The sequence below is a fragment of the Volvox carteri genome (assembly GCF_000143455.1).
Source record: "Volvox carteri f. nagariensis unplaced genomic scaffold VOLCAscaffold_5, whole genome shotgun sequence".
Classification (NCBI taxonomy): Eukaryota; Viridiplantae; Chlorophyta; class Chlorophyceae; order Chlamydomonadales; family Volvocaceae; genus Volvox; species Volvox carteri.
In genome coordinates, this window is record NW_003307548.1 from 1708547 (window position 1) to 1736483 (window position 27937).

Here is a 27937-nt window from a genome sequence, read left to right on the forward strand (position 1 = left end):
CTGGGTTAGAAAATTGGTGGGTCGCCGAAGAACATGCGCATAGGGTACGGTACCAAGGCCTTGCACGCGTGAACAGCTAGGAGAAGCGGAATTGCGTGGCGCAGCTAGGGGCAGAGAAGTGTTCAACTGGCGTTGGTCGAGGCCTCGTCGATGTTGGTAGGTTGAACGATGTACGATGGGACGCGCGTAGAGATCTATTGCTGCTTGGGTCCGAGCGGTGTGCGGGGACTGTCGAGTGCGTGTAATGAATAAATCGCTGCCCATTGCAGAAAGGCCTTCCGATGCATCAGAACAGGTGAACGGCATGTACAGGTTCATCGGCGGTTTTCCCACGTTTATGCAAGTATGCATCTTCGGTGTTAAAGTTAAGTTGGTGGGGTTTGCTAGTCTCAAGTGCTAAGCCGGTCATGTCGTGCACGATGTCCTGAAGCTCAGGAAGGCGTAAGGTGTACCGATAAAGATGGCCGAGAATGAAATGCCGTTGGATTTGCATTGGGAGCGGATATCGCACAAGCGCATAATGTTACCTCCGTGGAGTCCAGGAAGTCCTTCTGGGACATGTGTGCTGTGTTTGGAGTTTCTCCTTTCTGTTTGCAGTTGGAGTCAATGGCTGCAACAACTGATTTCGGGCACCGCCAAAACAGAAGTCTTGAGCCCCCGCCGTCCAGGATTTGATGTAATGACCATGGCATCGTATTAGCAGGCTTATTATAGATGTTACGCCAAGCGTCCCGCAAATACCACGTACGTGGCCGTGCAGTATTAGGCCGTGCGCTGTGCTTGCGCTGTAGTTGTCCCTCCTCAGGCCTTAGTCAGGTTTTCTTTGTCTTACATATAGTCTTTGGTGCTAAGCTGTGATATGGTGTGCACCAAATTCTGTCCCTTACCCAAAATCCGCGGAATGTTTTAAAATCGTGTCAGAACGACCGCCTTCCCCTACCAGCCACTGTAGCAGGCGGGCAGGTTCGCTCCATAGAGAGGTGAAAAGAGATGACGGGTTACGTGACGACAACAGGAACCGATACGATCTAGCATTTCTGAATTCAAGCCAGGATTTGGATGGAAACCATGGAATTGTGGTCGTTGCCGTACGGTGGTTTCAGCTTGCAGCAAGACCGTTCATGCTAGACGGTCAAACCTAGCTTCAGTTCAACAATTTAGCCAAAGACGACACCCTCAATAGAAATTTACATAGGCCTTTCGAGTCTGTAGGATGGTTACATTTTGCAGCTCGCCGCGAGGGGTAACAGCAATCCCATCAAATTCCAGGGTGGTCAGCATATTTACCTAACAGCTAAGATTATGTATTTCAGTTCATTCTGTGGCCTACTCGCTGTCTTTCTCATAGGTAAAGATTCCTCGATCATCGTACCATCCTGTCACGCAAGCACATCGTAGTTTATTCATAGCAAGTATCAGCTTATCCGCTAGCCATGAACAGCCTAAGGTTGTTACATCAATACCCTCGGCTCTACTATGACGCCTTAATAACGTAACGAGCTGCCCCACTTCCCCACCCTGAACTGAAAGCTTACACGTGCCCATAACTTCACCCCCCTGACGCGTGCACCATACACCGCGCATGACGTGAGCAGCTGCGTTATGGGCGCAAGGGGTAACATCGCCAGGGCTTGCGGTGGCAACAGGAAGGAATACTTTCCATGCCTCTGACACAGATGGTGCAAATGGGAACGCTGGCAGCAATCTTGCAGGGTCTGTCGCCGAAAGCGGCAGTGGTGGCAACGGCAGCACACTCCGCAGCGCTGCCGCTGCCGTTGAGAGGTCGGTGGGCTTGCTCCTCCAGCTAACCGACATACACATCAGTGCTATGGCGGGACCGGCAGGAGACCCCCAGGTTTGCTTTCGTAGTTTGCTTTCGAGTACAATCCTCTGCCGCTGCGTCTGCGCATCTCTAGCATATGTTAAATGGGGAGAAGCGAGATGGGGGCAATTCTATGTACAATGCACATGGGGAGAATGGTCGGGCTGCGGCTATAGCCTTGGAGTCATTTAGCCTTGAGTTGTGGGTTATGGGGTGTAGCGATGAGCGATGCAAGGGCGGCAGAAGCAAATGCTGGGACCGGACACTGGCGACCAGCTCAGCGCGAACAAGTCCAGGTAACCCATACAATGCGCCAGGCAACCTGGCAAGGAACATGATGTGTGGTGGCTGCAGCCTCCCTACCCGCCCTACCCTGCCCTCCATCCCGCCGCGCGGTCCCATTCCCCCTTTCAGCGCGCTTCTGACTTAGTGTCCCTGGCTTCGGGTTTGCTGGCGAGATGGCCGGTGGCCGCGGCGCTGTTGACGGGGGACATTACGGAAGCCAAGGACGTGTATGGCAGTGGCCGCCAAGACGAGCGGGAATGGCGGGTGAGTGCCGTCGTATGGAATGCAGCGGTGATTGGAATTGGGGTCTCCGCTAGACAACTAGTGCAGCACCTTTTTGCTTGAGACCGGAAGCTAAATGTAAGGGTGAGTGGCTGGCTGACGGCAGGCTTTCCAAAAAGGCATCGGACTGCAAACCCTGTGCGGGTGTGCATGCGAAAGGGCGGCCGTGTTTGGTGCACGGGTTTGTTTGTGGAATAATAGGCACGTGTGTGTCCACGACGCGTGTGTTTCGACGCGTGTGTCCACGACGCGCCAGCCGATCCTCTCCTCCTGACTTGCGGAGTTTCAGTCTGGATCCACCACTGTCGGCTGCAACTCCGGCCTGGGCGCTTCACCTGCATTCCATTACGCAGGTCCTCCGTCCCGCCATCTGCACTCAGGCCCATTTGCATTCCCATTTGGTTCCCTTCCCTATCTGCATGTTTATAACTTTACCTCCCACCCGCCAGATGTACCGTGACGCTCGGACCGCACTGTCATCGATTGGCCGTGTCCCGTACAACCAGATATACGACATCCGCGGCAATCACGACACGTTCAATTCTGGTCCCAGGTCCGTGCCGGCAACGGCAGCCGGGGGCCAGAGTCCGTATGGCACTGTTGGATTATTGTGTTTCGTAAGTCCTGTTGGGGTTTCGAATGGTGGTACGGGCGCCCATACCTGCCCGCCTAATACGTGGCTTGCTTGTACGGGCCGTCATACAGGTGCGGTGCGGAGGATTGGTACTGCACCTACAGCGCACGGGCTGAGAGGTTTGGGCAAGGAGGCGCGAATGGCACTTCGGGCACGGCGGACCGAGGACCTCAGGCACGCATCTTCATTGATGCGGTATACGGCAGTACGGACGGCGGTAATGGTGTTGGGGGCGGCTCTGCTTGCCCGGTGGCGATGGTGGTGGGCGTGGACGCCTCCCTTGACCCGGGAATGCGGAGTCCCACCAATTTCCTGGGTAGGTAGGCGAGTGGATGGATGAGTGGGTGTAGTGGTCGCGCGAATATGCAAACTCCCGGTAGAACTCTCTGTCCTGTCCTACAATCACCTGGTCCACTCCACCTCAGCTCTCTAAAATGGTCATACAAGGTTTAATGTACAATCGTCGCACATCGTTGCGATTGCGCAACTTAAGTATTGAGCCCGCCCATGATTCTCCCTCTTGGGTGTCCATCAACAACCTTTTTTAACGCCACCCGTATCCAAGGTGTAATAACACAATCCGTACTGGACGAACTGGACGAGCAACTTGCCGCCTCAATCGCTGGCATGCGTGGCGCCAACTGCAACCCGCCGTACATCGCATACGGTCACTACCCTCTTTCCACCATCGCCTACCCGGGGCGCCGCATTGCCGGCGGCGCGGCGGAAAGGGCCGCGTCCGTTCACCAGATCCTTGTACGGCACGGCGTTAGCGCATACCTGGCAGGCCATCTCCATGGCGCGTTTGGCCGCAAACTTCACAGGTTGCATGCGGGGCCTATCGCTGGCACCGGAGCTGCTGACGACAATCCCAGGGGTCACATGTTGGAGTTGGAGATGGTGGACTGGAAGTACGCGCGCACGGTGCGGCTGTTGACGGTGGACCCGGGTCCCGGCGGCGCTGTCGGCTTTGCCGATTTCCAGTTCATTCCGCCACGGGTGGGCAACGTGGTGGCAGGCAATCATCTTGCCGGTAGGAGTACGCAGACGCAGCACGCCTGCCCGGAAGCTAGCATATAAAGCCAATAAATTGCCCTAGCGGAGGCGTACGTGGCTACCCTTCAGCCTTTGCATGTATCGTAGTGCGGGATTCGTGAAAGGAGCTTTAGCCCATCCAATGAAATCCCCAGCTACCAGGGCGGCTCACATACACAACACACCATAGGATGATTGCTGTGGTGGTATTCGTGATCGTGGCGTTACTGTGAAGACTTTTACTTCAGCGTACGGCATCCCTGCACCGCAGAAGGGAGAGTGACACACAAATTGGAGCCCTTCGACGACACCTGCGCCATCGGAACCTACCTGCCGCTCATCACCTGTCCCCCAGACGCCCGCTACAGCCCTCAGCTCGCGGCAGTGTACACGTCTGCCGGCGGCTGTAGCATCGGCGGGTCTGCAGACAACGGGGACTTTGGTGGCGGCAAGGCGGCTGTAACGGCCGTTGTCCGGGTGATGCTTCTGCCAATGAGCCCTGCCGTACCTGCAGTACCAAGCGGTACAGTGTATCTGCAGTGGTCTTGCGATGCTGTCGGCGCCAACGAGGTCGGCTGGGGAGTGGACTTTGGTGATGCTGGTGGGGGAAGCAGTCGCCCAGGTGGCACAGGTGCACATGATCCGCGGCAACAGCACCAGCAGCAGCCCCAGGGCGACGAGTCTTCGAGTCCTGCTGTGACTTCCAGCGGGGCCCATGGCAACAGCAGCAACTGGAGAAATAGGGACAGACGCCTCCAACAGGGCGCCTACCAGGTACGGCACAAGGCATTATGTACGACGGAAATACGAAAACGTTTTGAAGGCCACATACGAGCGGCATGTCTTGGGGTACAATGTGGCTAGGGCCTTGTAGGCTTATTTCGCTTGTTTTGCAACGTCTTTGGGGACCTGGATGACGTGACTGACTGACTGACTGGGATGTGTCCTGTCATATCTCCATTCCTCCGCGTTCCCCAGATGCGGTTGGAGTCCGCGACAGCAAACTACAGGTAAGAAGGCTCAGGGCTGCCGATGTTTGAATCATGCTGCTGGAAAACGTACAGCGGTTAACGGCCACTGGGCCACTGCGGCCCAGGCGGTTGTTGTAGTCTGGCCCGAAACATACACGTGTGTGGACAACAATATATTTATATTTATGTTTATAGCGGCAGCGCATGCTGTGATTATGTATTTCCATCGACTGGATCACCAGCTTAAGCTGTAGCCTGCAATGCAAACCTTCTGACTCCTCTGCGGCTGCATTCCCGTTACTGGCCTATTGCCCTGTCTCTCCAGCATCTTCACGGTGGACCTGCTTGGCGCAGAGGGCGGGGAGTTTCCAGGCGCAGAGAGTTCGTTTGGCAGCAGCAGTAGCGACAGCGTGTACAGCTGCCCCTCGGGTTACATCGTTGTGCAGGCAGTTGTGGGCGTTGGGCGGAGAAACAGCAGTAACGATGATGCTTCTGTGGAATCAGCCTCCGCCAAGAGGCTGCTGCACTGGCAACTCCCACCGTCACAGCCGACGCCAAGCTTGCGGCCATCGTCGCCCCGCCGCAGCTTGTTCGAGTCCGCTGGTGCGAGAGGACGAGACGGCATGGATGGTGGCATGGATAGCGGAGTTTTTCCTTCTGGACAAGTTACTCCGGTCCCACTGCAGCAGACTACGCTGGAGTGGCTGGTGATGCATGTGCCCTGGCATAGCTTTGGGCTAATTGCCTTCGTAGCGCAATGGTGTATCTTGACTCTAGGGTTGCTATTAGCGCCGCGCGTTGTTGCCGTGCTTAAGCCCCACCGCACCCTGCGGCATAGGCCCCGGCAGGGCCCCGGAATGGGGCGGCACCATCGGCAGCGGAGGAGCGGGCCTGTCCCTGACTCTGATGGGTATGGGAGCGGTGAAGAGCTTGAGACGGAATTGGTAGAGCCGGTACCCTTAACGGCGGCTGTGGCCGGGACCACCCACGCGACGGCGGCGAATCGGCAGCTGGACTGGGCGGGAGAGGGCGCCAGCACCAGCATATGGCTGAGTGGAGGCAACAGCGGCCGGTCCACGCCTCTAAAGCGCAATAGCAGTGGGAGTAACAGTGGCTGTGGCGGTGGCCGCGGCACACGGGAAGGACACGCCGGCGGGGCCGATGTGTGGTCATCAAGCCTGGCAGCAGTCCCGGCGCCTGCTGTCTCTAGGAGCTTACTTGGTCTGCTTTTTTACGGAGGCAACGGGGCAGCAGGGCCAGTATCCGTGCGGGCCGCCGGTAATGGCAGGACCGTTGCGATTCGCTTTTGGCATATGGCACTGGGATGCATACTCTGGCCTCTGCGGGACTTGGCGGAGCTGGCTGAGCATCGCGATTCCGTACCCTGGCTTGCGCTTTTTCTGTACTGCTTGTACCTGGTCGCCGGTCCCTGGCTGGTCGCAGGCTTCGTGGGGCGCTCCGGCGACGATAGAGATGCGGAACCGAAGCGCAGCGGATATGGCGTCCTTACAGCGTACGGCATTTATATGTGGTCCCCGAGCTCGTCCGCCCCTCCAGTGGGGGCGCAAGCGGGCTGGAGTGCCGCGCCGTCGCAGGACCATGCTGTTATTATAAACGTTGTTACACTGGTGTGCGTGGCGCCGGGCGTTTTGCTGTGTTCATCCTTGGCTGCGCGCGTACGGCGTTTGGCAGCCGGAGGATCACTTGGCGACGGCTTTGGCGGGGCCAACATTTTGCAAGTGCTTTCGTGGAGGCAGGCTCTTGCGTTATGCTGCATCGCGGTGCTGAACTTTGGTCTTTGCTGGAAACTTTGGGCGGGCTTGGGCTGGGCACCAGTGCTTCTTTCTCCGGGGGTGGGATGGTTGCTGCCGCTGCTGGTAGCTTGGTTGTGGATGACAGCGTCTCGAGCAAGAGCCACATCTCAGCAATGTCGCCATTAGACAGTTTGCCGAACAAGGTGTGCTAAGTAGTATTTGGGGTATATTTCTGCGTGGGACGACATCTCGCTGCGCTTGTTGTGTGCGTGACTATCTGCGTAACCATCTGTAAAATATTTTAATGGTGTCTTACAGAATCCCCTTCAGGCTGACTTCCAAGTACGCGGGCGTTTACATTTCGAAACCAAGTATAACAGCTTACACAGCTGTGAATGAACCATCCATGTCGCTACAAATAGCCCAATGGACAGGCCGACACCATGCTTTAAACGCCTGATCCGAGCAATTCGAGGCAGTTTGAACTTTGCACGAAACCCGAACAATACCCGAGCTTCATGGTCAGCCCTGATATTTACCTAAATCCACATGGGCATCACAGTTACCTTAACCCTACGCTCAGCATACATCACACCGGCGCACAGCAGGACGGGTAAATGCGGCATGCAGACGCCTGAAGTGAAGTACCGAACGACATAATCGATTGTCATATTCGAAGTGCTGGCGATGGCATGACTATTAATCTAACAGTGCCAGGATTCTGGCCTTCGAAATCCCAGAGCTCCAAGGACACCCTAAATTCAGGCACCACTAAGACAAAGTAGCCACCGTCGCTGCTGCCCGCTGACACCCAAGCGTACTTCCTGCTCGTGACTTAAAAACCACATATAGGCATGGATGAATCTGAAGTTGCGAAGGTCGAAAACCCCAAAAAATATCGTAGCCACGGGCTCCCGTGGAAGAGCCATCACGGCGCGATTATGCGCTCGCGACTGGGGGGTTCAGAAGGCGCCAGCCCTCAATCCAGGCCACCATGCCATCTGCTAGTTTGGAGAAGTAGGGGTCGATGTGGCCCAGCCCTTTCCGGACCTTATCAGCAAGCTCGAGGTAGCAGTCCTCTACATTCGTGGAAGCCTTGCTGAGTGTGAGGTTCTGGAAGAAGGGGATGATCTCCTGCATGGCACAGAACGCAGACGCCACTATGTGTTAGGCAGGCCGCTTTGTGTATGGGAATATGGCGGGTCAGAATTCCGCATTCAACAAGCAAGGCGCGTGACAGTCAAGGAGTTCGCTAATGGACATGAAGGGAGATGATCCAGACAAGAGAGGCGGTGCCGTGGGCCAAGGGCTCCGGGGGCCAAGGGCTCCGGATCAGCGTGAAGGGGTGTATTAACCCCTGTCAATTCAACCTTTCTTCGCCGAGCTGCAAACGCACCTCCTGCCAAAAGATGCCCTTGTACTCCTTGCGGAGGTTGGTGAAGGGGTTACTGGCCTTGCTGTGCCAAACGTAAGGCAGCCCGGTCTTGCAGCCCACCCCCAGATGGTCGCAAATAACCTTGGTGCACCAACCCGCCCACATGTCATCGTAGCGACCGATGGGCTGGCCTTCACCCATCAGTCCGAAGTACATGGCAGCGCCTATGAGCTCCCTGCATGGCAAATGGTGCGCAGGACAGGGGTAACCCCACAGAGACCATCCAGATCACAGAATCACAGGGATGGCATGGAATGAACAGGTACAGGAAGGCGCGGCATCCTACAACTGGGAGGCAAATGCTCATACCTAACTCCTGCACAGTACGAAGCACATCAAAATCATTGACTGCTCGCACCTTCGATAGGGTACGAACTTGCTTGCATGGGCAACTCACTAACACAAAGATTGTAGTCAAGACAATGGGGCCAAAAACACTCCTAGTTTACGCGGGACGTACAGCAAGGCAAGGCAGCAGTAGTATCCGAATAGAGGTGCGCGTCAATGAGTTTCGCTCCGTACCTGTCAAATGCAAGGTTCATGCCGCACATGGGATACAGGGTGCCCTTTGGTACGGTCATAACGGCGTCCACGTAGCGCTGGTTGCGTTCCTTGGGCTTCACCATCTGTTTGTGGTTATGGCCCGTGATTTGAATTTGGACATTTTGCACAGTAAGAAGGGGCAAAGGTCAACAACGTATGTGCGATTGTGCCTACCAGGTCGTCACGTACGGCATTCGGTTTGTAAATGATATGGCATGAACCTGTTGTGTGTGTGCTATACCTCCTGTAGTTGCGTTACCCTCCAAAGGTGTAACGGGCCCTGATTTGTACAAGCCCAGAGGGCGCCCAAGGGCCAGCCGACGCCCTATGTCTGGGCCAGAGGCACCAGGCTGCTCATAAATATTGCGAACAAAACACGTATTTGCCGCACTAGCTTACCTGCGTCGGCGCATCATAGTCGGGAATGTTCAACCACAAACCGTGGGAGGTTGCAGTGGGCACACCCTCGCGCAGGCTGAAGGGGTAGCCACGCACGAAGTCAGCACCCTCCCGATATGGGTCGTAAAGGGTGTTGAAAAAGAAGGGCGTCGATGGAGTCAGGAGATTCTTGATGTGCTGCTCCAGCACGTTAATGGGCTTGCCGGACGGGTCCTTGGCAACGAAGCAGTCATCGTCAATTGTGTAAATGTACTTCTTCTTCGAGACCATGAAGCCAAAGCATCGGCACGCAGAGTCCTTGAACGAGATGGCCCAGGCCTTGTCACCTAGGATGCGCTCGATGTCATTGCGGTTGTACAACTCGTAGTCATATCCCTCGGGCACATGGATCTTCTTGGTGGGGTCGCCATCCTGAACGATGATCAGGTGATATGGCTGAAAGAATGGACGCCATTCCTCCAAGAAGTCTAAGTTCCTGCACCAGGGGTAAGTCCGTTGTTATTCAACCCTGAAGGGAAGCATGGCCTCAACTACTCTTGTGTGCCCGAGCCGCAGACCTGATGGTTGGGATAACAATGTCAAGCTGATCAGCAAGAGGAGCCGTCATCCTTGTGCTGCAAGAAACAACAGTTGCGAGAGATCGCGACGGGTTTACCAAGAAACAAACAATGTACCCTGCTTTTTTCCTATATTTTGGAAGCGTAAGACTTAATTATTAAAAAGGTGTCAATGAGCTACATGTAGCCGCAGTTGCGACTATGAGCTGTCCGCCCAGGTGCCGTACTCAGCGCTGTCTCCCAACTGACATGGGTCGCATTGCTACCTGCTCGGACCTAAGCGTATTTGAGAGTAACGCGCCATAAGATTTTGTTGGCTAATTGCGTTGAAATTCTTTTACTTGTTGAAGAGCATAAGCCGATGAACCCCCGTAATGAACACGCTTATGAAAGTCATCCGTTGCTTCAAGCTTCTTCGTTTGCATGCAGCAGTGCGCATATTCATAATGTAATCACCCTTTCACTTGCGATGTAATGGCAAACTGTTTTAGGTTGTTCGTGTTTGGGTCAAGACGACCATTCGGCATCATTGTCAACTACGGCGACGTGGCGAAGGATACAGGGTACTGGACTCGAATAAGAAATAACTGGGGCAACATGCAAAGTCCATGCCGTGTGACAGGTATTGATGGCGTCAGGCGACAACTACACGAACCAATGGTTGTGCTCCCGCTCAGTGAACTTCACCCCATTTATCGGTCTAATGCACGTGCGTCCCTCAGAAGTATTGGAAGAGAGTTACTCTGGCTGCTTTGGGCTGGGTTTCCCTGTCCGTGGTGCTCCTGGGCCTCCTGGCAGGCATTAGGCCGCTGTCGGGTGCGCGGATACATGCACCACGGCCCGGAAAGCCCCGCCCAAAGCAACCAGAGTCACTCTTTCTCTTCATGCTGTAATGATTTGGATTGTGGATGTCGCAGCCCTTCCCGTAATTGGCCGCAGCACTGCATAGTGCAGTACTTCATTTGGTTGGGCGGCTTAATTCCAATTTGTCTGTGCATCCATTAGAGAGGCCCAACACATGGGACGGAGTGCCGATCCAGCGCCAACCGCGGCGCCGTGGCTCACTCCGCGGAGAACTGTGAACGATCTCCGCGTGCTGGTAATGGCCATCGGTTGCCAACTTACAACGGTCAACTTACAACGGTGACAATAATAACCGCCTCCGTTGTCGTTATGCGTGTGCTTTGGACCAAGATCTGAGGGCTGGCTGTTGGCTGCATTAGATCAGGCATGTATCCGTATTGCGCTGGATAGTGAATTTCATGACCGGATCAGATCAAGGTGTCATCAGGGACATGTCGTCTTCCGTACCTGTAGAACACTGCTTGCACAAGTTCATGTTTTCCCCTACCCCTGGGGAAGCGGACCCTGGGTAATGTGTCCGGTTATGAATGAATTCATCCGAAGATAGGCCTTATATAGCCAGCAGATTGCACCCGATAAGATCTGTTGCATTTCCTACTCATGGGTCAAGAGTTTCTATTTGCCCCAGCTGTGCACGGCACCAAATGCATCCGTAAGGACCAATAGTTAGCGTACTGTTCATACCCGCCTCTTGTATATGTGCGTTGCAAATAACCCTGAGGTGTGATTGGCTGCACGTTGCCTGTTCTATCCCTGAGGGTCACATTTTGGGCCGTGTGTTAACGTCTCCGCGGCAATCAGTGTGTGCGCTGTAACATTGTGTGCTCCAGTATGGGTTACATGGCTAAGCCAAGCTACGCCAAACCGACCTCGCTAACCACACAATCTGCTTGGTCTCCTTCAGTGCTCATCACCGTTTCCATCTCAGGCTGCTAGCATCTGGACTTCGTGGAATTGGTCATCTCGATGTGCGCACACCCATAACCAGCACGGCATATAACTTTCAGGATGTGATCCAATCTCAAAGTCCGTGCGCTTATATATAGCCCACTCTAACAAGCACGCCTCTAGATCATCCTTCCCATCCATAAAATTAACGCTTTCAACGACAAAGTGCTATGCGAGCCGTTCCGAGGTGTCAATAGTCGGATACAACGTATACCAAGTAAATGCAGGGCAAAGGGTGGATTGCGCCCCTCAGGCCGTGATCGTCACCACGACAAATGGAACAATGTCCGGTAGCCTGAGGCCTGGGCCAGGACGCGCATCACAGCACGGCCGGACACCATATGCAGCGGGACCATATGAAGCGGAGCTCAGGCCGCTTCATAATAAAACCTAGTGCAAGCCAGGGCTGCACGATTACGCAGAGTACTTATCGTCCGTCGATTCATATAATAAAGTGAAGTACCGATATCCTACCTGTTAACTAATAATATAGCACGAGGACAGCCAATCGGTCAATCAAGCAGTCAAAGAATAATTCCCGACAGGTCCTAAGCCTGGTTTGCCGAGGATGGTATCTGCGACGACATACAGGAAAAATGATAAGGAGGCAGGATTGAATAGTGGGAGACGCTCGCAGTGCTTAGGCCAATAAAGCCCTCGTCATCAGCTGCATGAGTGAAAAAGTTCCTGCTTTCTGACTAAGGTTAAGTCAGAAGCAGCAGTGCTATGCCAAAGGCGACACGGCTGGCATCACTGTTCGCCCGCGCACATCGCAACCTGCAACCTACCTCCAGCCTGACTATGCCACTGCTACGTACTCTGCCATTTGGTCGGTCCTGTCCCGTGCAGTCCCCTGCTCAGCTCCTCGCTACCAATCCTTGGCGCAGCCACTTACGGCCAAGCTTAGCCGCCTGGTAGCAAGCTGCTGAAGTGCCTCTGAACATACCGGCGCAGCATTACCTAGTACCAGGCCCTCATCAGTACCAGCCCCGCATAGACTTTCCGTGCCGATACAGATTCGAAGAACCTGGACCGCCTCCAGCCTCGCCACATCTATCTAGAGCAGCGGCCCAATGCTGTCATGGCTGGTACACAGTAATACGACCAACTCGCAGAGCTCTCGTCAGTCAGCAATGCCAGTAATCACTGCACCACACTATCATTCTCAAACGCCATACCGTCACCACAACTTTCAAACGCCATACCGTCACTCTCAATACGAAGGGATCATGCCTGAAGCCCCCGTTGCCAATAAAATTAATCCATCACCACAATCAGCGCTCTTTCGCCCAGCCAACTGGGTAATTTACCCAGAGCGCCGCGTAGCACTCAGTCCACAGATCTGCTTTTCAACCACACAAAGGCATCTGCAGCCAGCACCCACCCGCCCGCCAGGACAAGGCACCAGCAGGTCCACGCAACCGCAGGGAGGGAAATAATAGATGTTATAATAGCCCGAGTACGAGATTGTCCGCATTGCCATTCACCCGGCCCCGGCCGCTAAAATGCCGCCGCTGAACAACAAAATTCACCAGGTCCTTAAACATCTCCTACACAACCCTGCTCTGCACGCATACCACTACCTCTGCTGCAAAGCTCTCACTCCTGCGCATGCCGCTCAACAGCTGCCGCACCTCTCACTCGCTCGACCTTCTCGAGCACCGATTAATTAGATGGTCAATATTACAGGGGTTGCTGCCGCTGTTGTTGTTGCTGCTCCACGCAGCGGTCCAACTTCAGCACTCCTCCTCCTCCTCCTCATATACACCCCCAGGGGCATATAGTTGGAAGCCCTACCGGTACCGGTTATCACGACCCATAGAACCATGTTAACCCACAATCCACACGGCGACACTGGCACTTAACAACCCTAAGTAAATTATGCTCAGACAGCCCGACACGTGCCTTCGTGTTGCCTTCGAGTTACTGCGCTAGGCCGGCGGAATATAAACCTTGCCTTCTCTCCAATTCAATCAACGTGCGAGGATTTGAAACGGAACGACAATCTCCCCGATGCAATCTCAAGGCCCTCTGATAGCTGGTAGCTTAAAAAAGGCCACGTCTGGCATGGCATCCGTTAATTTGCTAGTAGCAAATGCCATGTGCATTCTGGCGCTCGGCGTTTCCATTTCTCTGCCACAGCCATTTCTCGACCCAGCAAGCACCCGCCTGTCCGAGTTGCCGCCTGGGCTTATGAAGGCCCAGCTCCGATGCAAAGTCCGCCAATGTGCCGCTCTCCCAGTCTTTTACAGAGGCATGCCCGGAATGATAACTGCCATCAACGCAGCGTAAAAATGCACCCGCCGCCTCCGTCCTGCGCATCGCCGGGAGGCCCAAGGCTCCATCGGCAACACCACCACTGCCGGCCGCCATTGCGGCTATTGATGCCGCTGCTTCGGCCCCTCCTCCGCTGATAAGCAGTTCTCAGACTTGGAAACCTGACCAGGAGCAATCTGCCACCTCTACTGCCGCAGCACAACAACCGCTGCAGCCGGCACGAAACTGCGTATGGTGGCCTGGCAGAAGGGGCAGCGCGGCGGCGTTGCAGCGGGGCGCCTGCCCGGGGCCCGTACGGCTGCTGCTGCCGCCGCCGCCACCCCGGCGCAGTGCATTTCCACCACCCGCCGACAGCAATTGGCGCACAGGTGGTGCGGACAGGGGCGCAGCGCGAGCTCCTGCGGATGCTCAAAACAAACATCACACAGTGGCGGTGGCGCCCCAGAGGTCATCAACTGCATCAAGGTAGGGGACCCCGGCGCCACCGCGGCGGCGGCAGTGTGGCCGGAGGCCGACTGCTGCAGCGCACCCATGGGGCAGGCGGTCGGCGCAAGCAGCTGCGGGAAGGGGCCAGCCAGAACGGAAGGCGGCGACCGCGGCGGCAGCGCTGCGGCGGCCCCGCAGGAGGGGCCCGAGCTGTGCGGGATGAGATCCAGGGAGTCTGACATATAACGGGAATCGTCCCGTACAGCAGATCGTATGTGGGACGGGGACCTGCAGGCGGCCACAAGCAATCCACAGGCGTGTAGGCAAAATGCGCTTGGGACGTAACGTTGGGGGATTTATTCCCGAGAAGGTCTTTTGCAAACCTGATGCCAAGTTTTTTGCAGTTACGGACGCAATTGCCGCATTGAAGGGGCAACATAACATGCAACAAATAGCGGACGAGCGTCGGCGATGCAAACGTGAAAGCTTGGTCTTCCTGTTTCTCATTCGTTACGGGTTGCCAAAGGCAAAGGCAGCCCAGGGTTAGGACAAGTGGTTTTAGGAAAGAAGAAACCGATGCGAAGGTCGTGTCGAATGTGAAATATTTGGAAATGCTGAACATATGTGAGATTGTAAGGGAAGGACCGTAGAAACCCTCCAAACTCTCTGCGCCCTCTACTCACCCCTTTCCACTGCCGAACCTTTGCAGCGGTGACAACGCACGACCGCCGCTTCCGCTGCCGCCACTGCCGGTACCAGCGCCGAAACCATTACCCGAAGCCGACGTGCGCGGCGTGCTCGCGGCTGATGTTCCTGGGGATCCAGCCCCCAACACGCAGTTGGCGACCGCTGGTGCAGTTGCTGACGCCGCTGCCGTGGCCTCGACGGCGGCTGTGTTCGTTGCGGCGAGGGAGGGCGCAGCGGAGATGTGTTCACAGCGCGTTGAGTTGGCCCCCGAAGCAAAGGAAGCAGCCAACGCACCGGTGGTGGCGGCGCCGCCGCCACCGCCGCCGCCGACAGGAGGTGAACCGGCGGCACAGCGGCCACTGCGCCGCCGCAGTGCCCCCAGCACGCCGCCTCCGCCAGCACCGCCGCTGCCTCCACCACACGACACCGATGGCGAGGTCTGGTTGTTGCACAGTTGGTTGCAACTACGGCCCTGCTGCTGCAATTGCCGTACAGTTGCTTCTGCTGACTTGATGTCGGTCAGGAGCTTGCCGGCCCACGCACGCGCCGCCAGCTCCGCCAGCGACGGTGGCCCTTCGCCGGCGACACCGCTGCCGTTCGCGACAGAGGGCTCCGGTAATGGGAAGAACAAGAGGAAGTCCCGGTCGCGGCTAAGGAAGTGGCGGTCGTCTCGCGAGTGTGGGATGAGCAGCTGGGCGACGTGCCAGTGGCCCGCATTGCCTGCCAGCATGTACGGCTGGAACCTGCAACAGCGCGCCACGCAGGGCCCCCCGGGGCAGACGTCGAAGGGACTCAGGAGGAAAAGTGCGCCCGGGCCACGCAATTGGCCAACCACAGGATCGGCATGGGCAGGAAAGGATGTTACACAGAAACAACAATAGTGGACGACAACAACAACAACAGGCGAGTATTGAACTGATACTGGGCGAGTATTGAACTGTTGGTGAAGCTCTGGGCGCGGCGGGGCGTGTGTGAAGGTGCGAGCAAAAGGGATTACGTAGGCGGGTCGGAGGGAGGGGGTTGTGTATGCGCACGGGCGGGCGGGCCCAACTCCCCGTCCCCCCATCCCCACTCGCTCGTGGTTCGTCTTTTCCCCCCATCCCCATCCCCATCCGCCCCCGCGCCGCGCCTCACCCGTCTTTGTTGAGCTGTGTACGTGGGTCTGTCACCCTCTCCCGGGCAGCCCGGGACAGTCCATCCGTGTCCAGCAGGAAGCGCCTGGGTTGGGGTAAAATGTGGTGTGGTGATGTAGGGAAAAAGGGATTCATAACGTGAATTCGAATGAAGTAATAGAAGTAATATGCAGATGAGGCGTGGAATGATCCTGGGTCGTGGGATGTGACAAAGTTGATTTGTGCAATGTTGTATACCGCATCAAGGACGCAGCTGTAAGTCCAAGCCCTATGTGCATAGCCTTGTTCACACGTATGCGCATCCATACATTGCGACAACCACCGCAAATTACTTCTCTCCAGCATAAATAATAACCACGTGACCTCCTTCCATCGCCCATCCATGTGAATGCCAAAGCCAGGTAAACCAACAGAACTTACTGCAGCACAAGAGTCGCAATTACTCCATCGCCCCGCAGCGCGACAAGGTGCAGTGGATTGGACCTCGGCGCGCAGGGCACCGCGAGCACACCGGTCCTGTCGCCCCCCCCATCTCGCGAGCCAAACTCCAGACCAACGCGTCCGGCGATGTTGGCGAGACTGTTGAGGCGACGGAGCCCCGGGGACGGGTCATATAGCAGCTGGCTGGCAGCAGTATACGACGCCCCGACGTCAAGTAGAATGCGCGCAACGTCGGCATGGCCAGCGGCGGCGGCATAATGCAGCGGTGTGAAGCCGTACATGTCCTGTACGGTGAGGACACAGGCGGGGGTACCACAAGCGGCGCCCGCGAAGAGTAAGGAGCGCAGGCGACTAAGAGAAAGGAACCCTGGGTGGCAAGACGACTCGAGCGCGAAGCGGACGTACATGTGGGCATACCTGGGCGTCATACAGCGCAACGCGTTGGCCGGGGACTGCAATAATCGACCTTAGGAAGGCCGCCACAAGAGGCGCATGTCCAAGCACAGCTGCGAGGTGCAAGGCCGTGCCCCGCGTGCTCCGATCAAGGAACCACGGGTCAGCCCCAAGCGACAAGAGTCCCTCAACAAACTCCAAGCGGTTATATCGCACGGCGGTGAACAGCGGTGTGCGTCCGTGCCGGTCAACGGCATTGAGCCAAGATTCACGATCGGCCGGATCCGGCCCCCGAATGTCACGGGCGGAATCCAACTGTTGAGAGAGCCTGCTAATGCGCTGAGGCCGAGTGGCATCGCCGTGGACGGGGCTTGGCGCAATCCGCCCGACAGCAGCTAGCCCCACGGATGCAGCCAGCGAGTGGGCATTCGCGGACGCGACCGAGCTGCCAATGCTGGGAAGTTCCCCCAAAAACTGCAGGATGTTCACATAACCGCGCTTAACAGCTGAATGTACGGCGGCAGCTTTGGCGTTTTGTGAAATCGCCTGTGCGCTCTCCGGCATAAGCCTCATAAACCGCAGCGCCTTCAGATGCTCGCCCCTCTTAACTGCGTTAAGCAGCTGCGCCGCTTCTGGCCCTTGATCCTGAAAGCGTGACCCCACAACGCCCATGGCCGCACAAGCCTAAGCAACTCCGCGTTTAACAGGTATGGAGCAGATTTGTCCAAAACAATTATACTCGAGTGAAGCTTCTTAAGATTGGAATCCGCTCATGTATGCCAAAACGTGGCTCAACATACGTGTCTTAACACAACGACCACGTGGGGCCATGCGACACGGAACGGCAGGATATTATTAGTACAACCTATTACACATGCTACCCCGAACTGCCTGGTTCTGAGGGAAGGAGAGGGTATCATTGCATTAAAAAGCGTCGTAACCACCTTTTGTAAGGCTGGCAGCTTGTAACGAAATTTCACTTTTACGAACGCACATTCGATTATGCTGAGCGCCCTGGACAATGTCCATACTTTAAGGCTTTAATTGAAAGGCAAAGCCTAAGCACAGGTGTGCTGACAACAGTGGTGCATGGGAGGTTCAAGTCTTGAAGGTTCCTGGGTTTTCTTCAAGCCCAGATCAGCCCACCGACCTGCTATCCTAGAACTTTGGTGTAGGTTAAGAAGCGTTTATGGTCTCATATGTCCCTTACACAGACGTATTATATGCCCAGGGATGTGGGCTCCAAATGTCCCATTCGGCACGCACTTGGCCACATTCTCTAGTGATTCCATAATCAGCGGCGACGTTCTGCATAAATTCGTATGCGTTATGAACTTTACGAGTCTTCTAGATGTTTCTCCACGTGACGGTCCTGTGCGTTCCCGTTTCCTTGCGTCTCCGTACACTCCCTGTCCTTGCAAGCCCTCGCACCCGAGATCAACAGGGCCGACTTCGAACCTCACCTGGAAACCCAAAGGCTGCCTGCTGACCCTTCTCCTGTCATGTGCGAGTGCTTGCACACGTCGTCATTTCGTCTTGTAACGGCTTTGGTGTATTGGGAAGGAAATCCCCCGGAACGAGGACCACATCAAAGCAGAAATGTTTGCAAAACTAGGATCTAGGCCCCCTGAACGCTGGTATCTTCTCATCCACACAAACCGCGCCTCCATCTGATGTTCAGCTACTCCCCCTTACACCCACATCCCTTATCCCAGCTACTGACCGCCTGCGCTGCCGGGGCGCCTTTCTTACAGCATTCTTCCCTCGAGCAGCAGCGACAAGCTGTTGACCTACTCAATCCCAACCTAACACATCCACACAGACACAGGTTACCTACCGGTCGCAGCCCGCTGTCCAACCTCCTCCCCTCTGCCTTCCTCTTTCCGGCCTCTTCGACCCCTGCCCTTTCCTCTCTCCCTCCTCGCAACCATTTGCCTCTCGTCCAGCTGCTTATAACGACGCCGAGGACCAACCCTAAACGCCTTTAAAATACCCTCACATCGTTGCATTGATTAGCATCATCAGTTTTGCTTCGGTCTCCGGAAAGGAGCCCCCACTGCCACTTGCCCACCCGCTGCCTCCTCACGTAGTAATAGGTATTACGGAACCCCAGACCCCAAGGGAATACAGTCCGTGGCCTATTCCTTATCGGACGGCGGCTGCTCCCCCGATGTGACTTGCTGTATGACCTCGTCCAGAGACTCCTCCACTTGCTTCAGCCCCTCCAGTGCCGTTATCGCCTCCTGCAAAGCGGGGACAGCAGCCGGGAGTTAGCCGCAGTACGACATGTGGGAGGGGCATGTCGGACGGCAGGAGGCAAGGAGGTTTGCGGGTTGGGCTGGGCCCAATGCCTGAATCCCAAGGCGCCAATCCCGGCGGGCAATGCCTGCTTAGGGGCAGGCTCATTTAGGGTGTAGAAAGGGACCCCACCCACCAAAAGGCCATCCGCTGGGACATGAGTGGGCAGGTGGGGATATCCATATCGGTACCTGTTCAGCACAGACACGCACGCTCGCACCTCCGACTCCTGAATCGCGTTGCGCAGCCCGACCTCCTGCCCCAACGTCTCCAGCAGCGACTCGTCGTCCATCAGCTCATCCAACAGCTCTGTCAGTCGGGTGTCGATTTCGGAGGGGTCGATAGGCCCTGGGCACCGGGAGGGCACGAGAGCGCGGGACAGCGCCCCGGCGCGAGTGCGCGAGTTGGATTTCGAGGGGCAGCGGAGCTCAACACAATGGCGGAACCCGGCGGCCGCCAGCCTCCGGCGCGTACATGAACACCCATAAAAACACACACAAACACGCACGTGTCTCAGACACGTGCGTGCCCTATCTGCAGGTCCAAATCCCCGGAAGGGACAAGCCCCTAGCGGCTGCTGTGATCAACAAGCTAAGGTGATGCAATTCACTTGATGCTTGAAGCGCATTCTTTTCTATTCCATGGGTGCTACTGGGGATGTGTGCGCCAACCGACCAACCCAATCCCTAAAGGGGCCACAGGAACCCCCCCTTCAGTCGCATTCAGTCCCACTGCGCACCGCAACGGGGAATCCAGCAACCCCCAGCCCGGTTTAAATCCGGGGCGAGCGCGCCCAAGCCCGGGCCCTTGACTGCCGCAACGACGGAAGCTTTTTCAGTCTACTCCGTCTTCACCTTTTTGGCTGCAGCTTCTTGGGCCTTTCCCTTCCCCCTCTTCGAACATGTCCCGCAGGAAAGTGCTGCAGCTTTCTGTGCAGCAGCACGTAATTGAGCACTCACGATTGTAGTAGGCGTAGGTGCCCCCCACGCCGAGCCCCATCCCCAGAGCGCCAAACAGCAGCTCCCGCCTTGAAGGAGCTTGAAGACCTCCCTGGAGGTGGGGATTTGGGGGAGCATTTTTGGGAAGCTTCCATGTTTTTGGTGGCCCAGTAGCACTACCAAGAGCGACGCCATCGTCATCAGGCCCATCAACACCACCAAATGCGGTACCGGCACATCTAATGAATGTTGAGGGGGGCGATCTATGGCACCATTGGCGAAAGCGTTCGCTGGTCTGCAACCGTTATTAGACGGATAAAAGAGGACAAGCGCTTGTGGTCTCAAGCGAAACCCTAACTGACACCTCATGGACCATGGGCCCTTCCTAACATTTTGGCCCGGAGGCAGGATCTCTCTGAGAATTCGCATGCCCCGGTGGTGTACCGCAGGCGGCGGTGTGCGGTTTAGGACGGGGTCAGGGATGGGGGCGTTGGAGAGTTGAAGTTTAGGGCCAGGACATGGCCCCGAAATGAAGAGGGAATGGACGACGGACGGGCGCGGCGGTCCCCCTAGCTACACATACCATTGCCCGCGGTGGTGGCGGTGGCGGCGGAGGCGGCGGGGGTAGCGGCCCGCCAAAGCGTGGGGCGCTGTTCGGTGCTCGGGGCGGAGGCTCCACCTCTACATCGTACGCAGCCCTGGAGCCCAGTGGGGAGGGTGGCGATAAGAGGATAATAGCAAGAAGATGGGCGGGAGTGGAGATGTTGAGGAACGATTACTGGGTTCGGCCGCACAAGGACGGCCCCTTATCAGCTGGGAGGCATGCGGCCGAGGAGGACAACCGCCAGCTCTTGGGACTCCGCATCGAACAGCCCAAGCGTGGTTTACGGAACGCGGGATAGCCGGGCGCCGGGCGTTCGTCATTACAATGGCAAAGACCAGAGCAGCATGGCCAAGACTAGCTTGCCCAAACAGAATTCATACATGTGCTGCGTGATTTCACAAACCCGCACTACCCGCTTGGGGAAACAGTTGCGGTCCCTCATTACCGTTAAGCAGTTTCTTATCCAAGGCCAGCGTGAAAGCTACTGCTTCAGAAGCGCACAATTCGGAAACAACCAACCGACGCACCATGCCTAGACAGTACGGGTGCAAAATTATAATCCCCTAGCAAACTTCTAATAAACAAAGCCTTCAGGTGCAATCTCACGCGGTCCATGTCAACAAGTGCACGCAAAGCCGTTTTGCAAAGCAGCACCACCAACTGAATACAGTTGGCTATGAATCAAATGCAAGTACTGCATCGAATCTTTTAAGTCCTCACCTTACGGTCGATTTATGAGTCCTGTTTATTAATATTGCGCGTCTATCGGTATCCTGAGCACGCAGCCGGACGGTCGCATGGCGGCCAAAGCAGAACAAATGCGCTGAGTACATGCCTACGCTGTATTCCGACAGCCTATGCAAAGTAAATACCGTGATATTGTTTCGTACTTGTTGTTGTTTCGTGCTAGCCCTCAGCTTTGCATTGCTTTTACCTCTTACCAAAGGGCGAAGAACTAGTGCAGTATTCTATTTGCACCGGAAGGCATCCATGAAACTTTCTTCCAATGTGGCATCTCTTGGCAGACACTCAATGGGCTGATGTACGGCATTTCGTACCCCTACAACTTGACGGGTATCCGTTGCGGGGGCACATGTTGCTCGTTAGTACGGCCGGTACAGCACATAACATCTTGCAGCATCTTGTCTTGTCCTACCAAACTAACTACCGCCAATGCCCGCGACGCCTATGGGTACACAGTGTATCCTGAAGGATTCTAACCATTAGGTCCATTCAATTAAGTTCCCCTGCCTGATGTCGTCGCTGGCCTCCAGGGACCGCCATAGCCGGTGCAGCCGGGGCAGCCGGGGCAGCAATGCCGTACTTGCGTCGCTAAGGTCAAGGGAGGAGCAGCCCCCAAGAACTAGATCATTTATATATATGCTTTTGGTGGAACTCTGGAATTCTGCTAACTTAGAGGGTCTTTCCATTTGCTGGTCGTAAATTCTCGTAAATTTGCCTTAGGGCCGGCCGGGCCCGCCGCACCTCCTTTCTTGGGATTTCTTGCACCAACTGATGATATATATGTAAACGAATGCACACAGCACGACAAGGCAGATCCGTTGCCAGGCGTCGTCAGGCATAGTCGAAACACAAAAAAAGACACCCCCAGCGCCTATGGACACTGGTATCGGGAATGGGCGGCAAAGAGGGGTGCAACAAAAGGAGCCATATGACCGGTTCTGTCCCGTTACGGAAGGTCGGCATGGTTGGCTATTTCATGGCATCCTGTACAAGAAACGACCGAGTCCCGTCCCCTGGCGGGTGCATAAACCCCACGTATCACATGCATATTTTACACCTTAACAGCAGCAGATGGTGTCAGGCTGCAATGTGGCAATGGATGCAGCAGCAGCAGCAGCAGCAGCTGCTGCTGCTGACGGCTGCTTCAAGGAAGGAGCACAACATCTTCTGCAGCGTATACTACCTGGCGTGCCACGTGCTTCCCCACACATAGTCGGCGTCGGTGAGCATCAACAGTGCACAAGTTCACAAGAGGCGTACCCTATTCGCCACGGCTTTGAGATAATTCACCAACTAGGTGTCAAGGTCAAGGGGTGCCGCTTGGTCGTCTGATTTCTCCAATAGACCTCTGCCACTTGCAGCTAAGTGGCTGCCAACCTAATCTGTATGCTTCCTCATGAGCTGTGTTTCACTGGTTGCTAGGAATCATCTGTGGGTTGTGTCAGTTTCTCCGGGCCGATCCACGGGATCAAATACAGGGGTATCGGCAGCCCTCTCGGGACCTGCCCCGGCCCCCTCCTCTCCTCCCGGCACACTCCACAGCATATAAATAGCGCAGATGCACTTCCCTGCTTATGCATCGTCGTTTTATTTCTCTTAAGTTCCGTGGACGCCAAGCTTTATCGGAAGCAGTGTGTCATGGAAGGAGAGATAACCGCCTTATAAGGACTGTTTTTAGCGCCGGCCCCAAGCTGCAAGGTGCAACAAACCCTGCTGGCAATCATTGGCATTTGCCTTGTGGTGGGCTATGGGAGGTTCATAGCATGAACAAGCTCCGTTTACTGCCTGGTTTCGTTCGGGGACGGCAACCGACGGTGTGCTGACCGACAGCACATTCCATGGACAGGACCAAGAACCCAGCCGCAGCTATCCACGGCATCTATGTGTCTGCCTGCATCAAAATTTATAAGGACTTAACGCCCAAAACCTTTCATGAAATAAAAGGAGAAGCAAGTCTGCAACACTGACTCTTAAGCTTCACGCCTTCCAAAGGCCCCCCTAAGCCCTCCCAATGTACAGCTAGACAGTAATAACATAATGGAAAGTCGTTACTCGCTGTCGCGATAACGACTCTCGGTCTTCAAGACCATTTCCAGCGGCCACGATCGGCACCTCCGATCTGTTTCAAAACCAGTGCTGAATACAAAGGGACAGGCATTAATCCCGCAATTGCTTTGTTGCAAATATAAGAGTTCAAAGAAGTCAGCGTATTCAGATCGTGCTTTTCAGGATGCTTATGAATACATATGCACGCACACGAGCTATAGTCTGACAACAGTTCTCAGTACGTTATCAAAACGGTTTTATGAGTGTAAGAGTTTTACGAAATGTACTAGTACCTTCCAAGTTTACGCGGTCCCCGCCCGCTTCTAGAGTCGCCTTCCCAAATGCCGTACAACGACCGTTCTCGAACTTGCCTACAGGTTTATAAGCCGGCGTCTCGCAGCCTTGTCCACAAGCTCATTGCACTGCACTTGATCATTTAATCAGGCTTTCAATTTTGACTTCACCTTTACAAGACAAAAGGCTTTATTCTACTTTCATTCTCTGAGAATGGGTCGTGAGGCTCCTGCTATCGGTATTGATCTGGGCACCACCTACAGGTAGATTGGGACTCGTTGCGGTTAGTCACATGCGTTAGCAGATGTTACAATCATGAGCCGCCAGAACATGGCATGGATCTGGTGCTGGCAAGGTTCCCAGCGCACAGTGTTATCTGGAGCGGTTTTGTACCTTAACTACGCTCATCCTGATGACCATGCACAGAGAAATTGCAATGCGCTCCGGACAGCCGTCATTCGGTCTGCCTAGATGGTTCTAACACGCGCTGCCATCCCTCCATTGCTATGCAGCTGCGTGGGTGTTTGGCAGAATGACCGTGTGGAGATTATTGCGAATGACCAGGGCAATCGGACTACTCCTTCCTATGTCGCCTTTACTGACTCTGAGCGCCTTATCGGTGATGCCGCCAAAAATCAGGTGATGACGCGCTAGCTCCTTTTCATTAGGATTTCAAGCTTTGCTGTTATCATTAGGATATAAACCTCGTTTGGATCTACGTTGCTTGGTCACTCGGTGTATGTTGCCTTCATTCTGTGCCTAACAACCCGCCGCATACACGTTGCAGGTGGCTATGAACCCAAGGAACACGGTCTTCGATGCCAAGCGTCTAATTGGCCGCAAGTTTTCAGACCCCATCGTCCAGGCGGATATTAAGCTTTGGCCCTTCGGTGTCCGCGCTGGGGCTGGGGATGTGCCCGAGATTGTGGGTGAGTGGTGTGGGATTTTCGATGTGTTTTAACCTATGCATACTTCGAACATTTCGGAACTCTGGGCTGAACTCTGGTTTTTTAAATACAACTATTTGTGAAACCCCGTCGCCACGACCAGCGGCAGTGTCGATATGTCTTTTGACTAGTTGTCCTTGTAAATTTCTTTTCCTCCCTGATATGTCTTTTAACTAGTTGTCCCTGTAAAATCCTTTCCAGTGACTTACAAGGGTGAGGAGAAGGTGTTCAAGGCTGAGGAGATTTCGTCCATGGTCCTGATCAAGATGAAGGAGACCGCCCAGGCCTACCTGGGTGCCGACCGCGAGGTCAAGAAGGCTGTGATCACTGTGCCAGCGTACTTCAACGATTCGCAGCGTCAGGTGAGAAAAAAGTGGGATATTGGGCAGGAGGGTTTTTTGAAAGTGGGAGATAGGGCTAGTGTGCTGCATTAAATTGAGGTCTTACCGATGTGACATTGACTCTCTTGGAATCCCATGATCTGTACTCCATTGGCAGGCGACCAAGGATGCCGGTATGATTGCTGGCCTTGAGGTGCTCCGTATCATCAACGAGCCAACGGCCGCTGCTATTGCCTACGGCTTGGACAAGAAGGACAGCGGACTTGGTGAGCGCAACGTGCTGATTTTCGATCTGGGCGGCGGCACCTTCGATGTATCCCTTCTCACAATTGAGGAGGGTATCTTCGAGGTGAAGGCTACCGCTGGTGACACCCACTTGGGTGGCGAGGACTTCGACGAGCGTCTGGTGAACCACTTCGCCAACGAGTTCCAGCGCAAGTACAAGAAGGACATGAAGACGTCTCCTCGTGCTCTGCGCCGGTGAGTGCTGAACGAAATTTGCATCTATGTTTTGCAATGCTCTGGCTAATTTGAGGCATGTTCAAGTGCGAGCAACAAACTGATCAATGCCAATGAATTCCCTTGAATTCCCTTGGTTTCCCACAGCTTGCGCACCGCTTGCGAGCGCGCCAAGCGCACTCTCTCCTCGGCTGCTCAGACTACCATTGAGCTTGACTCTCTCTTTGAGGGCATTGACTTCGCCACCTCGATTACCCGCGCCCGTTTTGAGGAGCTTTGCATGGATCTGTTCCGCAAGTGCATGGACCCAGTTGAGAAGTGCCTGCGTGATGCAAAGATGGACAAGAGCACTGTGCACGACGTCGTGCTGGTCGGCGGCTCGACCCGTATTCCCAAGGTTCAGCAGCTGCTGCAGGACTTCTTCAACGGCAAGGAGTTGAACAAGTCGATTAACCCCGATGAGGCCGTTGCATACGGTGCGGCAGTGCAGGCAGCTATCCTCACGGGCGAGGGTGGCGAGAAGGTGCAGGATCTCCTGCTGCTGGATGTCACCCCCCTCTCCTTGGGTCTGGAGACTGCTGGCGGTGTCATGGTGAGTGCGCCGCTTTGAGTGTTTGCACTTGCATGTTCAACCTTTGAAATGTTGTAATGCAGCTGAAGAAAACCCTGAAGATAAACATAACTAATTCGTTTCCTTGTCCCTGTCGCTCTCTTCCCTGCAGACCGTGCTGATTTCCCGCAACACCACCATCCCAACCAAGAAGGAGCAGGTCTTCTCGACCTACTCTGACAATCAGCCAGGTGTGCTCATTCAGGTGTACGAGGGTGAGCGTGCCCGTACCAAGGACAACAACCTCCTGGGCAAATTCGAGCTCACAGGCATTCCGCCGGCACCACGCGGTGTCCCGCAGATTAACGTGAGTCGGAGCCTCTTGCTGTCCGATTTCCGAATTGGATACAACCCGAACATATGGCTGACTTGTTGTTTGTGTTTTCTCACAGGTTATTTTTGATATCGACGCCAACGGCATTCTCAATGTGTCGGCGGAGGATAAGACGACGGGTAACAAGAACAAGATTACCATTACTAACGACAAGGGTCGTCTCTCCAAGGAGGAGATCGAGCGTATGGTGCAGGAGGCGGAGAAGTACAAGGCCGACGACGAGCAGTTGAAGAAGAAGGTCGAGGCCAAGAACAGTCTCGAGAACTACGGTGAGTCACCGTGTCGCAATCAAGATATCATGTGCGTCGTGGTAAAAAATGCCGTCCTGGTCACAAACATGGAGCTGACTGCGCTTCTGTTTTCTGGATATGCAGCATACAACATGCGCAACACTATCCGCGAGGACAAGGTTGCCTCGCAGCTTTCGGCATCGGACAAGGAGACAATGGAGAAGGCGCTAACGGGTGCCATGGACTGGTTGGAGCGGAACCAGATGGCAGAGGTCGAGGAATTCGAGCACCAGCTGAAGGAGCTCGAGAATGTCTGCAACCCGATCATCACCCGCCTTTATCAAGGAGGCGCTGGCGGCATGCCTGGCGGTCCCGCGCCAGGTGCTGGGGCCTCTTCTGGAGGTAGCGGCGCTGGCCCCAAGATCGAGGAGGTCGACTAAGCGAATTCGCGCGGAATATCTTGCTCGTTGACTGTTAGGGTGAATTGATTCGTTAAGTGTGAATGGCGTGAAGCAGGATGAAAATCTCGAGAGTACACCGAAGTCTCTGCTGCCATATGGGTGGGCCTAGGTTGTTGTGTGGGCCTGTGATTCCCGTGAGAGCTAGTGGCGAAGGGTTACTCCTCCTGGGTTACGTCCTTCCTGCACCGGTTCCGTTGGTTCGGTAAATGAAAGCTCGTCTTTTTTTTAAAGCCTGATAGGAGTTTGACCTAACGGACATAATCTACGGAGACTTATGCTGTAGCAATGAAGGTATCAATTGATGCGAGTTCTGCGGCTTGTGCGTCTGGGCGTTGTGCACTGCTTGACCGTTGCTAATTGCCGCAGCTTAACGGGTTTCGGGTGGATATGGGTATTATGGGTAGATAGTTTCAAGCTTATATGACAAGGCAGGATGACATAACCATGGTGATGTAAGTATTGTGCTTAGTCAGGGTTGTTGGATAAACCTCGGGATATAGAGTATGCAGTCAACGCACCGTCAACTTGTAGTTAGGTAGGGAATTGTAGGGAGGAATGCATTTCTGAAATTAATATGTTGTCCTGAGTAACAAGCAAGGGACATCCGTTAGCGAATGTAAGGTAGTTGTTGCGAAAATTACCTTTTTCGAACCTTCGGGTGTCAGATGTGTGTGGAATTGTTTTGGCTAAGAAATGGTTCCAAAAAAGCAATATATATTGTAGATGAAATTAATATTGTTATTGA

The 27937-nt window shown here is 54.9% G+C and overlaps 5 protein-coding genes across 5 annotated transcripts; 2 read left to right on the forward strand and 3 right to left on the reverse strand.

Annotated features, from left to right (window-relative positions):
• Nucleotides 1-1302: 1302 nt before the first annotated feature.
• Nucleotides 1303-5977, forward strand: VOLCADRAFT_87455 (uncharacterized protein; the record flags this gene model as incomplete). Its single annotated transcript, XM_002947082.1, has 10 exons — nucleotides 1303-1348; nucleotides 1677-1786; nucleotides 2237-2371; nucleotides 2839-2942; nucleotides 3095-3339; nucleotides 3589-4056; nucleotides 4414-4832; nucleotides 5037-5068; nucleotides 5355-5632; nucleotides 5868-5977. 10 exons carry the CDS (start codon nucleotides 1303-1305, stop codon nucleotides 5975-5977), a joined length of 1947 nt encoding a protein of 648 aa, XP_002947128.1.
• Nucleotides 5978-7081: 1104 nt separating this feature from the next.
• Nucleotides 7082-9968, reverse strand: VOLCADRAFT_108916 (uncharacterized protein). Its single transcript, XM_002947221.1, has 5 exons — nucleotides 9718-9968; nucleotides 9161-9635; nucleotides 8741-8844; nucleotides 8180-8393; nucleotides 7082-7917 (listed from the first exon to the last, which is right to left on the reverse strand). The coding sequence occupies exons 1-5, from the start codon at nucleotides 9765-9767 to the stop codon at nucleotides 7723-7725; spliced, it is 1038 nt and encodes a 345-aa protein (XP_002947267.1). The 5' UTR covers nucleotides 9768-9968; the 3' UTR covers nucleotides 7082-7722.
• Nucleotides 9969-13614: 3646 nt separating this feature from the next.
• On the reverse strand, nucleotides 13615-17558 carry VOLCADRAFT_87458 (uncharacterized protein; the record flags this gene model as incomplete). Its single annotated transcript, XM_002947222.1, has 8 exons — nucleotides 13615-13843; nucleotides 13973-14204; nucleotides 14336-14520; nucleotides 14916-15123; nucleotides 15214-15662; nucleotides 16054-16137; nucleotides 16473-16777; nucleotides 16911-17558. 8 exons carry the CDS (start codon nucleotides 17556-17558, stop codon nucleotides 13615-13617), a joined length of 2340 nt encoding a protein of 779 aa, XP_002947268.1.
• Nucleotides 17559-19024: 1466 nt separating this feature from the next.
• VOLCADRAFT_87459 (uncharacterized protein) lies at nucleotides 19025-21559 on the reverse strand (the record flags this gene model as incomplete). The annotated part of the gene is made up of 5 exons (XM_002947223.1): nucleotides 19025-19129; nucleotides 19405-19532; nucleotides 20144-20234; nucleotides 20706-20820; nucleotides 21447-21559. The coding sequence occupies 5 exons, from the start codon at nucleotides 21557-21559 to the stop codon at nucleotides 19025-19027; spliced, it is 552 nt and encodes a 183-aa protein (XP_002947269.1).
• Nucleotides 21480-27829, forward strand: hsp70A (heat-shock inducible Hsp70). Its single transcript, XM_002947083.1, has 9 exons — nucleotides 21480-24073; nucleotides 24323-24449; nucleotides 24598-24739; nucleotides 24959-25119; nucleotides 25256-25578; nucleotides 25705-26149; nucleotides 26280-26474; nucleotides 26560-26770; nucleotides 26876-27829. The coding sequence occupies exons 1-9, from the start codon at nucleotides 24024-24026 to the stop codon at nucleotides 27169-27171; spliced, it is 1950 nt and encodes a 649-aa protein (XP_002947129.1). The 5' UTR covers nucleotides 21480-24023; the 3' UTR covers nucleotides 27172-27829.
• Nucleotides 27830-27937: the final 108 nt, after the last annotated feature.

Coding starts and splice junctions, on each gene's coding strand:
- VOLCADRAFT_108916 (XM_002947221.1), bottom strand. CDS start 9,767: ATGACGGCTCCTCTTGCTGATCAGCTTGACATTGTTATCCCAACCATC. Junction 8,845..9,160: donor ACTATGATGCGCCGACGCAG/GTAAGCTAGTGC, acceptor AACCACAAACAG/ATGGTGAAGCCCAAGGAACG. Junction 7,918..8,179: donor AGGGCATCTTTTGGCAGGAG/GTGCGTTTGCAG, acceptor TGTGCCATGCAG/GAGATCATCCCCTTCTTCCA.
- hsp70A (XM_002947083.1), top strand. CDS start 24,024: ATGGGTCGTGAGGCTCCTGCTATCGGTATTGATCTGGGCACCACCTAC. Junction 24,074..24,322: donor GATCTGGGCACCACCTACAG/GTAGATTGGGAC, acceptor ATTGCTATGCAG/CTGCGTGGGTGTTTGGCAGA. Junction 24,450..24,597: donor GTGATGCCGCCAAAAATCAG/GTGATGACGCGC, acceptor TACACGTTGCAG/GTGGCTATGAACCCAAGGAA.